The sequence below is a fragment of the Ailuropoda melanoleuca genome, chromosome 11 (genome assembly GCF_002007445.2).
Source record: "Ailuropoda melanoleuca isolate Jingjing chromosome 11, ASM200744v2, whole genome shotgun sequence".
Taxonomy (NCBI): domain Eukaryota; kingdom Metazoa; phylum Chordata; class Mammalia; order Carnivora; family Ursidae; genus Ailuropoda; species Ailuropoda melanoleuca.
In genome coordinates this window covers 45,900,482-45,916,498 of record NC_048228.1, presented here as the reverse complement: position 1 = coordinate 45,916,498, position 16,017 = coordinate 45,900,482, and the positions used below count along the sequence as shown (strand labels likewise).

At 39.7% G+C, this 16,017-nt stretch overlaps 1 protein-coding gene across 1 annotated transcript in view; it reads right to left on the bottom strand.

Annotated features, from left to right (window-relative positions):
- The window catches only part of LOC105235528, a 474,820-nt gene that overhangs the window by 80,889 nt on the left and 377,914 nt on the right, over positions 1-16,017 (bottom strand). The window contains exon 4 of the mRNA XM_011218932.3: positions 11,767-11,850. Coding sequence (XP_011217234.2) covers positions 11,767-11,850 — 84 coding nt within the window. The remainder of the gene's footprint in view (positions 1-11,766; positions 11,851-16,017) is intronic.

Below are 16,017 nucleotides of genomic sequence, written 5' to 3'. Positions count from 1 at the left end.
CATCTGTGAGAAGTGTTTTACTTTAAACAGGGAGTTTGGAGTCAGGTACTCTGGCCAAGAGAATCCTAAAATGTGTTAAGTGGGGAGAAAAGTTCTGAATTCTGGGTTTGAACAAGCTCTGGATTCTGAGTATGTGGTAAAAGAAACAGACAAGAACTTCACAAGCACAAACAGGATTTCCAGACCATTCAGTGCTTAAGGTGTGCCATACACTGTGCCATTCATTGAGGAATACAAAGAAAAGAAACATGGTTCATTACTAAAAGGAGACAGAAATCCAAGCAAACAATTTCAACAAAGTGAGAACAATGCAGTAATAGAAAACAAAGCACCATTTTAACTCAGAACAGAGGAAAAAAGAGGAGCAGAAGAAAAGTGGGAGCGAACTGTAAGACAGACTTTGGGAAAGTCAGGAACAGCCTACGCAATGGCACAGAGTTGTGAAGTAATGTATTGGAGTCAAGGGAATGAACAGTGGAGCTGAGGCTGGGGTGGTAGGGAGATATGTCATCACATACGCCTCAGTCTGCCATTCAGACATTCGGACTAACTCAGTAGTAATGGGAAGTCAGTCCACGTCTGTCCAGTGAGGAACTTGATCACATCTGCACTTTGAAAGGATAACTCTGTAGTGGTATTGATGAGGTGCTGAAAGGTGAGAGTGGAGAAAGGGGAAGCAGTTAGAGAATTCACCAGGAACCAGAGGAGAGATGACAAAATCCCCAATTGCAGCAATCACAATGGGGAAGGAGAAGATGACTGTCAAGGATTTAGAGCCATCTGAATTGAGTGGCTGACTGAATGGAAGAGAGAGAAGAAAGAGGGATGATGCCCAAGTACCAGCCTTGAATTGTTGGGTAGAAGAAGGTAGGAATGTTCACTGGGAGAGGTACAGAACATTGGTAGAGTAGGGGAATCAGAGGAAGGAAATGAGAAGCCAACTGTCTAGTTATAAACTTGAACAAATGAAATAAAAGAATAAAGAAAATTTCTTAAGGAGGGAGAATTGATTTTTTTTTTAAAGGTGTGCCAGGAATGGAACACTAGAGAACAAAATCGGAGGCATCATTGAGGGAAGATGAATAAAATAGTGAAAGAGACTGAGGTCAGATGGGAATTAGAATGGTCAGTTCTTAAAAAAAAAAAAAAAAAAAACCAAGAGAGGAAGAACTTTCAAGAAAAGGTCAATTGAGTCAAATTAGAGAAGAACTGAAATGTACTCTGGGTTTAGCAGCAAGGATTTTCCTACTGACCTTGGCAAGATTACTTTCTCTGGTGCAGTGAAGGAAGGAAACTTCCATGCCACAAAGCATGAGAACATTTCCCTCCCCTCCTCTCTTTTTCTACTTTATTGTAATCTCAACATGTCTCCAAATGCTGATTTCCTTTTCAAAGTTCTTGGTGTAAAAATCAGTTTCTGCCTTTTGCAAATGAATAATGTCTTTCAAGACTTATTCTGTAAGCAAATGTCTTTTGAGGTAAGGTTGAATTTTTCACTAAGCTGTTTATGTTAGAGAGGTTTCGGAAGGCATTGAATGAAAAGCACCCTGAACCCAGGTAATCAAGAAAACAGTAATCTCAGATACAACAATATGAGAACTTCTTTCCCTTTCTCTTTCTACCACTTCCCTCCCCTTCTTAACAAGCAGCTACAATGTGGAAAGAATTAGGCTTGGTGATTTGAGGACAAAAATAATGAATAAGGCAGAAATCCTGCCCTGACTAAGCCCCCAGCCACAGAGATTACAAACCCTGCAAAAGACAGACACGCAATCAACCAACCCTAAAGAAAGGTTGGGTGAAATAAATGTTCATGATGGTAAAAGCAAAGTTCTATGGGGGCCTGAATATAATTCCCCATCTCTCATAAAATGCAGGAAATGACCTTTAAAAATGTAGACACAATTGGCGAGTTCATCGCACCACTTACCTCCCTTGCTCTTCAAACAGTAAACTTTGATGTAATCTACTTTCTGTTCACTTCATTCGTACTCATTTACTTTGCCAGGCATCCAAACTGTCTGTATGAAAAACTTAACAGGCATTAGTGGCCAAGTGGAGATTCCAGCTCTACCTTTGGCTTTATTGTGATTCTTTTGTTAAATTGAACTTTAATGATATTTAATAATGCCACTTTGACTCTTCATTGAAAGTGTTAAAGTTCTTAAAATTAAAAGCATAGCCTCATGAATTAGGTGAACACTAGAACTCTTTCTCCCAGAGGAGACAAACTGGGACACCAAAATATATGGAAGGGCTTCTGAAGAATACTATTTTGATCTGAGTAACCTCATGGTGATATCTTTGCAGTTCATACCCCTTTAAAGTTCTTTGTTAAGCACCTGCCTTTAAAGAGACAACCTAACGCTGCATGCTCACACATTTCTTCCCATTTGTGCAGGGTTGCTATTTATAACTGGGGCCTTTGGAAAATGAAAATCTAAGGTTGGTTAGCTATAGCCAGAGTGACCCATAATATAAGCCAGGTCATACTTTTTTTGGCATCCTTCTGTGTCCTCTCAGGAAACTTTGATTATATTTCAACTAGGAACAGAAAAGAGATCGTCCAAATAAAAACCCATCTCTCCTGCAGGTGGTTAGGCATGGCATGCCTAGTTTTGGATGCCAACTCTACCATTTATTAGCTCTATGACCTTGGGCAAGTTCTTTATCCTCTCTACGCTTCATCTGTAAAATGATTAAACGGGAGATTGGATATGAAGAACTTATGTTAGTGTTTGACAGAGCCCTCAAACAATGGTGCCTATTACAATAATTATTGCCGTTATCGCTTATACCCAACTGACCTGGATTACTTTTTATAGCAGACTGCCTCACACAAGGAAGGCATTCAATATCTGTTTATTTCTTAGTGGATGCTTGGCTGGCATAGAATACTTAGAATGTAATCTTTTCAGGAAGGGCTTCCTGTGGCTTTCTCAAGGGTACCCACAGTATTGGGAAGACAGCAAAACTGCATAAATTCTACATTAATTCTGCTGTTAATTCTATAGTGCTATTTCTCAGAGTTTAGTGGTATTTTTTTCCTGATCCATGTCAATAGAGAGTATATGTATCCTATGGCAGTCTTAGGTCACCTTTTCCCCCTATTTCTAGGTGGGACAATTTAAAGTTTCTTTTTCTGTCAATAACAGACCAGGCAGTCTACCATGCATTTTCTATCAGAAGTTCCATTTGATATTTTTCAGCTGGGTTCTGGGGGAGAAATCGGGGTAGTGTTAGGGGAAAGTGTCAGCACATTGAGACAAGAAAAGAATAAACAGTAGTTCTGTAATATAAATATGACTCCATGACCTTTGATAATGGCACAGTCTCCAGTAGCAAGGGTCTGGTGATCTGAAAGTGTGGGCGTGTGTATGTGTGCTGTTAACAAAACACTCACCTCATATTTAAACCTCAAGTACATCATAATGTGATGTCCATACATGTTATACCATATATTTTAGCCTTTATAGATAAGTTGTAAGAAAGATCAGAACAAGAATGATTTTTGTTAACTCTGTTGTTTCCCATTTTATAGTATAGAGGCATCTATCTGTTTCTGAATTGATGAATTTTGTAAACCTAATAAAATACATTCTACAGGGGCGCCTGGGTGGTTCAGTCAGTAAGTATCTGCCTTCGGCTCAAGTCACAATCCCAGGGTCCTGGGATGGAGCCGCATGTTGTGTTAGGCTCAGCTGGGAGCCTGCTTCTCCCTCTCCCTCTCCCCCTCTGCCCAGCTCGTGTGCTCCCTCTCTCTCACTCTCAAATGAATAAATAAAGTCTTTAAAAATAAAAATTCTACAGATATTAACTGTTCATATTTCATTTATTTTCTGTAGGTTTTGGGAGCTAACATTGAATATCTTTATACGCTTACAGGAGAAGGTAAGTTGAACAGCCATTGGTTTAAGCATATTTGTTAACTCTTATTACAACTCTTGGAGCTTATCGAACCTGTTTATGGAGCCATTTTTTCTGCTAGGAATATTGGGGATGGATAGACTTCTTGTCCTTGTGCATCAGGCTGCATTTCTTACCCAGGTGAACTTCTACCAATGAGCCCAAACTTCAGCCTAGCTAGTGCTGGTGTGATAGTGGAAATCCAAGAATCTGAATTTAAGGGATCTATATTTTCACCTCTGGTTATTTAATATTTGCAGGCATACCTCATTTATTGTGCTTCACAGATATTGTGTTGTTTGTTTTTTACAAACTAACAGGTCAAGTCTTCAGTGGAGAAAGTCACTGCAGTTATGGTGGAAATAGCCAGAGAATTAGGATCAGAAGTGGAGCCTAAAGATGTGCCTAAGTTGGTGCGATCTCATGATAAAACTTTAACAGATGAAGAGTTGCTGCTTATGGATGAGCAAAGAAAGTGGTTTCCTGAGATTAAATCTACGCCTGGTGAAGATGCTGTGAAGATTGTTGAAATGACAACAAAGATGTGGAACGTTAAGTAAACCTAGTTGCTAAAGCAGCAGCAGGGTTTGACAGAACTGACTCCAGTTCTGAAGGAAGTTCTGCTGTGGGTAAAATGCTATCAAACAGCATGGCATGCTACAGAGAAATCATTTGAAAAAAAAAAATAGCCCATTGAAGTGGCAAACTTCGTCGTCGTCTCATTTTAAGAAATTGCCACAGCTTCCCCAACCTTCAGATGGTGACCTTGATCAGTCAGCAGATCAACATCAAGGCAAGATCCTCCATCAGCAAAAAGATGACAACTCACTAAAAGCTCAGGTGATGGTTAGCAATTTTTAGCAATGAAGTATTTTTTAATTAAGGTATATACTTGTTTTTTTAGACACGAACTACTGCCCATTTAAAAGACTACAGTGTAGTGTAAACATAACTTTTACATGCAGTAAGAAACAAAAATAAATTCAATTGACTCACTTTATTACAATATTCACTTTATTGTGGTGGTCTGGAACTGAACTTGTGATATCTCTGAGGTGTGCCTGTGTGGGACAGTGGCAGGGAAACTGACTTTTCAAATTATGAACAACCATTATGAACAAGGACAAGAAGACGAAAATAGCTGACTGAAGCACAAACTAAAATTCTGTGTTCACTTATCACCCATCAGTAGCCGAGTACTTCCTGCCACTACATGCATGGCAAGGTGTCACGCATTTTGAGGAATGGGAAAAAATGACATAGACTCCAATGTGCAGTAGTGGTAACAGTTGATGTCTTAGCAGGTTAATTCATTAAATCAAAATAAAAGGAGAATGACTCTAGAATGAGGTCTGAGGTAACAATCCACTCTACCCATAAAATCCTATGAGATAGAGTTATAGCAAAAGCTGGAGTCCAAAATGTTTGCCCCAGGGAACCCAAACCTGCTTCAGATGATGAAAGAATAGAATATTATGCCAAATACATGCATGAAGATATTTATAAATATTTTCAAGCAAATGACAGCTCCTACGTAGAGTAAGTATCAATAGAAATATTATTTGATCAGGTAATGGGTTCCACTGCAGTACCTTAGTTTGAATATTGTCACTGGAAACTGGTTGGCCTCAGGTCTAGGGAGAACTTTTCTGAAATTCAGGGTATGATAGATATATGGGTTTATTATGTTCAGAATTGAAAGATAGGGTTCTCGGCTGAGCAGAATTCTGCTCATCACCTTGTTCGCGGAGATAGAACTTAATGTGCGTATCTCTCCTTCCTCGTCCAGACTCAATTTGGGAGATAGGTCTTAGCAACTAGGCATTTTCATTCCTTTATCTGATATTTACTGTACCAGGCTCTGCTTTCTACCTTCACTAGGTCCTAAGTGACTTCCCCTGGAGCACACAGCCACTTTTACCCTTGGTCTAATTGTGTACTGGGACAACACGGCCAAAATAGTAGTGGTATAGGCAAGATGGAAGTTGATTTCTGTCTCAGGCAATAGCAGGCTGAACACAAGCAGTCAACAGTTCTATGGAGTCAGAGACCCTCACTCTTAAATTTTGTTTCTCTGCCATGCTCTCGTGGTCTAAGGTGGCTATTCTTTTTTTTTTTTTAAAGATTTTATTTATTTATTTGACAGAGATAGAGACAGGTAGTGAGAGAGGGAACACAAGCAGGGGGAGTGGGAGAGTAAGAAGCAGGCTCATAGCAGAGGAGCCTGATGTGGGGCTCGATCCCATAACGCCGGGATCACGCCCTGAGCCGAAGGCAGACGCTTAACCGCTGTGCCACCCAGGTGCCCCTAAGGTGGCTATTCTTGCTTTTGCTACCACATCTGTATTCTAAACAGCAAGAGGGGCATGCCTTTCCTATGAAAGGCATAACTCAGAAATTGCATACATCACTTCCACCCACATCCCATTGCCTATAATCTCATCATATTGCCACATCCAGCTGCAAGAGATGCCAAAAAATATGCTTTTTAGCTGGCTGGACATATCCCAACTAAAATTTCCATTATCTTAGAAGAAGAAAATTGACCCCTTAACTGGAAAGTCTCTTTCACCTTATTACAAAAAGCTCTAGAAGTGAAATACTTAGTTTAATGCATTTTGCCTCCCTGACCAGAAGCTAAATGTATAGAGAAAGAGATCCAGTCAAATCGGCTCATGTTCAAAGAATTAAAATCATGTTTATCTACAACTGTAGTAATTGCAATGGCTTGCTTTGCTCAGCATTGTTATTATCTTCTGATTATTCTGTTCTTGACTTTCGGTATTTTTTTGGAAGCAGCAGTAGGCCACAGACTAGTTTGTGAGTTGGCTTCTCCAACCTCTTGGGTCACTGAGAGCCCTAAATATTGAGTATTAATCCCAAGGTACTTCTCACGAAATAGGTGCTGTCTATCCAGATCCAGTCACCATATCATGATGTAACATTCAATGATTCCCCACGGCCCATGACTTAGAAGACTATTCTTAAAATGATCACAGCTTTGTAATATAGCTTGAAATCCCGTGTCATGATACGTCAGCTTTGGTTTTCTTTTTCAACATTCCCCTGGTGATTTGGGGTCTTTTCTGGTTCATAGCAGCAATGTCCATAATAGCCAAACTGTGGAAGGAGCCAAGATGTCCTTCAACAGCTGAATGGATAAAGAAGATGTGGTCCATATATACAATGGAATATTATTCAGCCATCACAAAAGCTGAACACCTACCATTTGCATTGACATGGATGGAACTGGAGGAGATTATGCTAAGTGAAATAAGTCAAGCAGAGAAAGACAATTATCATACGGTTTCACTCACATGTAGAACATAAGGAATAGTGCAGAGGACCATGGGGAAGGGAGGGAAAACTGAATGGGAAGAAATCAGAAAGGAAAGGAAACCTTGAGAGACTCTGGACTCTGGGAAACAAAATGAGGGTTACAGAAAGGAGGCAGCTGGAGGATGGGGTAGCGGGATCATGGGCGTTAAGGAGGGCACGAGACATGATGAGCACTGGGTATTATACACAACTAATGAATCGAACAGTACATCAAAAACTAATGATGTTCTATATGTTGGCTAACTGAACATAATAAAAAAAATTTAAAATAAATAAATAAATAAATAAATAAATAAATAAAATGGCCTCTGTTTGCTACACTAAACTTTCCTTTGGTAAGAAAAATTCTCCAGTGCTAAAGGGAGCTAAAGATTAATCTGTTAAAGGGACACCTCTATTTCTTCTCTTCCCACAGATGCCTCCAACTTTGAAATAAAGCAGCTCTATATTTTGTTGATTCTGAGTTCACCAGTTCCTTTCGCTTTATCTCTTGTTTATCCAGTTACTTCCACGTAGCTCCTCCAGTCTCCCCTTCCCTCACCCGGAAATACAGAGGCCCAGGGAGCTTTGTTTGCTTTCTCAGCCACCCTTCCATTTAATAACACTGCTACCCTTCAAGGTGGTATCTCTCTCCTTTCCCTTTGCTCAGATCAAGTAATGTGTTAAAGTCACTTTCCTTTTGACTGGGGACACGTTTATCTGTCACCTAAATTCCTCTTGAGAAAGACAGGTTGGCATAGCCATGGTCACGGGCAGTTCCTTAATCTAAAAACAGCTCCGTCTGCTTATGTGTACTGTTCAGTTTGCCAAGGTCATGGCACTTTACGAGGTTGTTTTGACTTGGCATGATCTCCACAATGCTTGCTGGGCTGAAATAATGCCTCTTTCAGCCCAGTCTCTTGTCTTGCCAGTAGCACCAATGAGAATTTTGTGGGAGAGCCTCTGGTAAGTTAAATTTTATGTCATCCTCTAATGTTACTTATCTCCCCAAATCCCTGCTTTTGTCTCCACCATCATTGTCTTATTACCTTTCAATAGTCCACTTTGGATATGCCATTAATTTATTGAAATCCCGAAATCCCTTTTGCATTTATTGTTAGCCTGTGCAAACTCTTGGGGGCAACATGTTTACAGTCAAATACATTAAAAAGTAGTCTATTTTAATTCATTCTCCAGAGTATCTCCTATAAATTACAAAGAAAGTCCTCTAGTTATAACATTGTGGGATTTGGGGGAATAAGTTCATCTTGAGCTTTCACAACATAATATTTAGCAGCTGCAAAGACAAGGAAGACAAAGCTGCCAGGTCATTCCCTGGAAATCCCAAGACACATATTTTAACATTTGCATTTTTATTTACATAAATTTGTATGCTCCATTCAAAAGGCGCTGACTCCAATTATGTGAAATAAAACACGCAATTCCTCTTGATCTGAGAGTGAATAATCACACATTCCAGGCTTGCTTTCCTGCTGCCCAGAGTGATTTGTTTGGCTTCTCCCTCTCTGCTCCTAGAAGTTTTCTTCCTTTATTTCTACCCTCTAATCATCACCATTAATGAAGAGTTATCATTCAATTGTAAGATTGGAGTTGGTTCCAAATATCCTTTTTTCCATTGTGAGCTCACATTGGAATTATTTTGTTATTCACTTGGGGTTTTCATAACACCTTTCCTTCCCCCATAGCAGGGAGACACTGGTCCTTCGTTCAGCTTGGGGCACCATAATTTGGGCGGTAGAAATTGCATCTGGGTCCAGCATGCAGCCTTTCACCCAACAGAAAGTTTCTTGATAGTGAGGAAGAGAGTTTGGATTCTGGGCAGAGTAACCTTAGGTTTCAATTATTCACCCCAAACACTACTTTCCATTGACCCCCTATAATTAAAGCTTACATTTTTGGCATCATTTTCCCCCTTCAGGTGAATGGGAAGCAGAGCTGAATACAAAATGAATTCATTAGAGTATTTTACAGCAAGTGTATTGAGCCCAGAAGCCAGAGCTATGGAGAGAAGAAAGAGAGAGAGAATCCTTAAGAGCAATCCCCCACACCCAAGATAGTCCTGGTGTCACTGCTCACTCTGCCCTGCCCTGCCCTGCCGCGGGAGGGGGACCTGAGAATCCCACAGTGAAATACCACCAAACCAAGAATGGTTATACTGCCATTCATTCCCTTCTGCTCTCTGAAAAGCATTCCAGAAAGTCACTCCCTACCATTTTTATACTGCTGTTAGTGTTTCTGATCAGGTCTAGGAAAACACTGCAGAAACTCAGGACTGTCTATTGGATGAAGTGAAACTTGGTCAAAAGAGACCCTTCCAAGATTCATTGACCTCTGACTGTAGCCTTTGAAATGGGTTTTTTCTGTCCCCACAGACAAAGTGGTCTTTTTAGAACCTATATAAACAAAGTCAAAATAGGTGGTGCTGGAGGGGACAGAAGGAGAGGCAAGGCAGTGAATGCTGGGGCAGTTGCCAACGCATTTTGTGATGTGTAGGGTGTGTTTTGTTTGTTTGTTGTTTTAATCTCTCAGCCAAATGATACTGTCTCACTAGGAACTAAAGTCAGCAGAGGGAAAGTATAAACCTCACCAAACACCAAGTACAGAAACTCAGTCCCAAGAAGCTTGGGTTGCTGTCTTGCTATGCCTGCAAAACATCAGCCTTGCTGACAGCATGCGGAAGAGGCTTCCTGCTCAGCCAGGATTTCACACCCTGTGGACAGCTGCCTTGGGCAGGACTTGCTGCCAAGTCAAAATTACCAGGAATTGCCAGGCAAATAGATTCATTTCCTTTTAAAAAGTGCAAAAAGCTCTGGCTGTGTCCACATATACCTATACATTGGAAAGAAAAGCCCTATTAAAAGAACTTTTGTTTGTTTTTGACTTGTGCCAACAGTAGCTATGTTTCATCCAGGTCACTGGATTGTGTGTGGCCCCAAGATGCACCACTGAAGCAAAGGACAGGCAGGTGGCAGGCTTCTCAGACAGACTGCAGTCCTTCTGGTAACGTGTGCTTGGAAAGTGTCTCTGATCTACTCACCACAGTTATGCTTTTCTTCCATCCCCTCCTCCAGCTTCAATTTTCTGATATAAGCAAATTGAAGATGTGCCTCCTCTAAGCTTACCATGCATTGCTTTTCATTTATTCATTCATTCAATGCACTTGCATGATTTGTTGAGTGCTTGGAGACAGAATGAACCAAATAGGTAAAAATAAAAACTTGCTATCATGGATTTATGTTAAATGATTTAATCTGGTGACGGTCCCGTGAGGCAGGTATTATTATGGTGCTATTTCTACAGGTGACCTGCTCAAAGTCACACGGCACATGAATAGCAGGGCTGGGATTTGAACCCAGGCAGGCTGGCTCTAGAGAGCCCACGCTGAACCATCAGGCTCTACACTTCCTGGTGGGATTGTTGGGTGTGATTTCAGGTTCAGAACAGTAGCACTTCAGGCAAAGCCTGTCATCTCTCTTCTAGAAGCAAAGTCTTTTATTCCACAAGATAGTTTAAATAAGTACGTTGGAAAGAGGGAGTATTGTGGCTGGATTTCACACTAACATATTGAAGGGGATCAGAATGTGCCACCCCCAAATATGCCAGTTTGGTGTAAGAATTATTTTGAGCCAAAGACAATCGAGAAACAGCAGACTGGCAGGAAAAGCACTCTGCCCCCCTCCCCCATCACTTTCTGTCTAAAAGCAGGACATAAATTTCCCTTTCTAAAAATTACATAAATTTGTAAATGTGTCTTCCTCTCACATACCAGCAAGAAGGTGACTCTTCATCACCAGCCATGATTCTTATCAATGGAAAAGGCACCAACTTAAGTCTGCATAGCAAACTTAATAAATACTTCTATGGCCCATCCATTTCCCCCATATGTTTATCTTCCCACAATTTACCCAAATCTATGGTGAGAAGCTCAAACCTCTTTTCCTTTCTTTTGTCACTTCTCCACATTTTATTGCTTTTTGTTAAAATAGTGTAAGCTCTGAATAGAACTGCTTCTTTGGGTCCCCACTTCTTTTCTATGAAGGCCTCCTTATTCATAGTAATAAACATTTTCTCTTGCTTAGCTTTTTTTTTCCAGTTTAATTTGCATAACCCCAGATTTTGAACCAAAAGTAGTAGAGAAAAAAAGCGTTGGTTTTTTTTTTTTTTTTACCTCCTCTACAATGTAAATTACTAAAATTATCCTCTTCCCTTCTAACACATTATAGGGGAAGATAAGGCCAAGAGCTCAGAAACCAGGACATTGGAAGGAGTGGGGAGGACATCACCAGGATAGGAGTGGGGGTAGAAGCTGAAGCATAGGCATCTCGGGTCAACATCTCTCGGTTCAACATTTTGCCAAGGGTAAGGGGACACTAGGGCCAAACAAACAGTTCAACATTTGGATTTTATCAGCCACTTTTATGAGATCAGTTTGACTATTTCACCCAAATAGCTCAAGACAAAAAGAAATAATAGCCAATAGTTCAAATCATACTGTTCAGTAAGAAATGGAGTCATTCTTACTTTGCCAATTGGCTTCTCAATCAGAGGGCTTGTAAAGCAGACTGGAGTTATGCTGCCATACATCGAAAGTTTCCATTGCTGTTCCTGCAAGAAAGGAAACAGAGACAGAGAGAGAGAGAGAGATTGATTTCAGGGACTTGGCCGGCTTCTCTGCTGCACAGAACCATTTTCCAGTTTCTCACGATAGCGCCTCAAGCACTTAAATGTAAGGGTTGTCACTTGAAATGCCTGAGTCAGCATTTTTACACGAGCATCTTCAGTTTGCAGTCTGTGCAAACTCAGTTAACCTTGCACAAGGACATATTACAAAACCATTTATGACATTTTGAAGGAATTCATGCATACATGTTGACATAAATGCAAAATATTTTCAGCCTAATCTGTTAAGGTATAGTCCATAAATCAAACTATGTGAATCTTTTTAAAACGAAAATAACTTTACTGATACCTCACCGCACAAAAACACTGGCCACAAGTAAACTTTCAGTTTTGAAATCTTTAATTCTATGTGGGGAAAAGGTCCAAAGTTCTCTAGTTGCTTTTCAGAACTTGCCAAAATGTGGCTCTTTTTTTACTTTTTCTGCCTGAGTTCCAACTGTTCCACAATTTAAACTAAAACTCAAGCCACATTAGTCAACGTGTTCTCCTTAAACAGACTCCATCCTATGCCTTTGTTTATACTGTTTGTGGTTCCTAAAATATCCTTTCCTCCATATCTGCCTATGATTTCCTACCTGTCCCATTAAGCCCAGCTCAGATTCCCTAAGGAACATTTCACTATTTTTCTCTACTTCTTCTTTTCTTTATTTTTAAATTTTAATTCCAGTATAGTTAACATACAGTATTACATTAGTTTCAGGTGTACAATACAGTGATTCAACAATTCTATACATTATTCAGTGTTCATCACAATAAGTGAACTCTTAATCCCCTCCATCTATTTCACCCATCCCCCACTCACCTCCCCTCTGGTAACCATAAGTTTGTTCTCTATAGTTAAGAGTCTGTTTTTTGGTTTGTCTCTTTTTTCTTTGTTCATTTGTTTTGTTTCTTAAATTCCACATATTAGTTAAATCATATGCTATTTGCCTTTTTCTGAGTGACTTATTCACTTAGCATTATACCCTCTAGATATATCCGTGTCATTGCAAATGGCAAGATTTCATTCTTTTTATGGTTCAGTAATATTCCATTGCATATATACATACCATACATATATGTATACACAACCTTATCTATTCATCTATTGATGGAGCTTGGGGTTGCTTCAATACCTCAGCTATTATAAATAGTGCTGCAATAAACACAGGGATGCGCATAACTTTTCAAGTTAGTGTTTTTATTTTCTTTGGGTAAATATCCAGTAGTGGATTTACTGGATCATATGGTAATTCTATTTTTAATTTTTTGAGGAACCTCCATACTGTTACTCAGACTGGCTGTACCAGTTTGCATTCCTCCCCAACAATGCATGAGAGTTTCCTTTTCTCCACATCCTTGCCAACATTTGTTGTTTCTTGTGTTTTGATTTTAGCCATTCTGACAGGTGTGAGTTGATATCTCACTATGGTTTTCATTTGCATTTCCCTACGATGAGTGATATTGAGTATCTTTTCATGTGCCGTTGGTCACCTGTATGTTTTCTCTGGAGAAATGTCTGTTCATGTCTTCTGCTCATTTTTAATTGGATCATTTGTTTTTTGGTGTTGAGTTGTATCAGTTCTTTATATATTTTGGATATTAACCTTTTATCGGATATGTCATTTGCAAATATCTTCTCCCATTCTGTAAGTTGTCTTTTAGTTTTGATGGCTTCCTTTGCTGTGCAGAAGCTTTTTATTTTGATGTAGTCCCAACAGTTTATTTTTGCTTTTGTTTCCCTTGCCACAGGAGACATATCGAGAAAAAAGTTGCTATGGCCGATGTTACTTTGTTACAGTAAAAAAGAAGTTACTGCCTATGCTCTCTTCTAGGATTTTTATGGTTTCAGGTCTCACATTTACGTCTTTAATCCATTTTGAGTTTATTTCTGTGTGTGTGGTTAAAGAAAGTGGTCCAGTTTCATTCTTTTGCAGGTAGCTGTCCAATTGTCCCAACACCATTTGTTGAAAAGACTTTTTCCCATTGCATGTTCTTGCCTCCTTTGTTGAAGATTAATTGACCATATAGTCATGGGTTTATTTCTGTGCTTCCTATTCTGTTCTATTGATGTATGTGTCTATTTTTGTGCCAGTACCATACTGTTTTGATGACTATAGCTTTGTAATATAACTGAAGTCCAGAATTGTGATGCCTTCAGCTTTCCCCTTCTTTTCCAAGATCACTTTGGCTATTCAGGGTCTTTTGTGGTTCCATATAAATTTAGGATTATTTGTTCTAGTTCTGTGAAAAATGCTGTTGGTATTTTGATAGAGATTGCATTAAATCTGTAGATTGTATTTTCCTCTACTTCTGACTAGAGTCAGAATAAATTTCTCTACCACGGTGTCCATGTACTATTATTAGAGTGCTTGTCACTATCTGCTGGGACTGTGAACTACCAAGGACAAGACTCATGTCATAGTTATTTCTGTATCCTTCACAATCTAGCACGGGTCTGACATATTGCTGTGGTCTCAGTGTTTGTGTCCCTGCAAAAGTCCATATGTTGAAATTCTAATCCCTAAGGAATGATATTAGGATATGGGGCCTTTGGGAACTGATTGGGTCATGAGGCAGAGCCCTCATAGGTGGGATTAGTGTCCTTATAAAAGAGGCCCAAGAGAGCTTCTTTGCTGTATGAAAATATGAGAAGTCTACAACCCAGAAAAGGGCCCTCAGCCAACAGTGCTGGAACCCTGATCTCGACTTTAATCTCCAGAACTGTGAGATCCAAGTTTCTGTTTTTCATAAGGCACCGAGTCTGTGGTATTTTGTTGTAGCAGCCAGTACAGACTAGGATATGCTGTAGGTGCTTTCTACTAGAGTAATGTTTCTTTTTGCCATCTAAATATTTTTCTTTATGTAGTCACTAATTTCCAAAGCACTGTCTGGATCCAGCTCTCTCCAACCCCCAGCTCTCATTCCCATAACACATATTTTTCACTCTCTTTTCAGTCTTTTTAGAGGAGACATCAAGAGGGTTATATTGAAGGAAAAAACCTTAACTATAGGAACCAATAACCCCATAAAATAAAAATGACCTATAACAATTAATCAGCAGGTATTGACCCATCTCTACCTCCTCTTGTCCATTAATTGGCCATGTTTCTTGAGTGAAAGGAAGATTTTTCAGTGGTCTTAGCAAAGGATAGAGTACGGCCCTCTGGAATCTCTACCCCTGCTGTTACTAATTATCTTACCCTGGGCAAATTATTTGTTCCAGGGTGGCCCTGCCTGTGAATGTGGTTTGCATTATTTACACACATCTCACAGGGTATTGTGAAACTAATTGTGGGGAGATCTGTGACCTAGAAAAGTGGAGCATAATTCCTGGGGAAGAAGCCCTGCAGTTTATCCTTAGGAGAAGTCATTCAAACCTGTGCTTCCTACCCTGGGTCTGAAAACAGGGGTTATGTTTGGATTCCAAGGGATTCAGGCTGTCCTTCAGGACTTAAACTGAGACTAGTAAGCAACTCACTTCTCAGGTCATATTCCAGCCACCAAAGTTTAATTACTATCAAACCCTGTTGGCTCAGGTCCCAACCATGTTAGTGAATCCATGAATGAAATTTCCAAAGGATCCCGTTACCAAACCCCACCTTCCAAAGATAAAAAGACACTGAATGGCACCAGGGAAAGGCCAAAATATATCTACTTGAGACTACAACTTTTTTTTTTTAATGAAAATAACTGGCTCAGTGTTGATGATCAGGACACATGATTCTGTTTCAAGGAAGTCAATCTGCAGATACAGTAGATGAATCTGAAGAACTCTGACCTTCACTCTGATACTGGCCCAGTTGCTATGGCAACATGTAACTAGTTTTCTTACATTGTTGTGCAGCCTGATTTTCTTCAGACTAAAGATTCCATTGATACGTTAGCACTGGGTATAATTAAGACTAAAACAACACACCAATTGCAAAACATAGATTTCTTACGTAGACATTATTGGTTTGGTGGGAAAATATGTGATGATTCTGGGCCATACATACAAGGGAATTTCTGAAAACATGGGTTCATATGCAAAACAGAGTAGTGATGGGCAAACAGTTGTTATTAACTAGTGTCTCCCTTTTTCTATACTCCTTCCTCATTTCAGGATTTCCA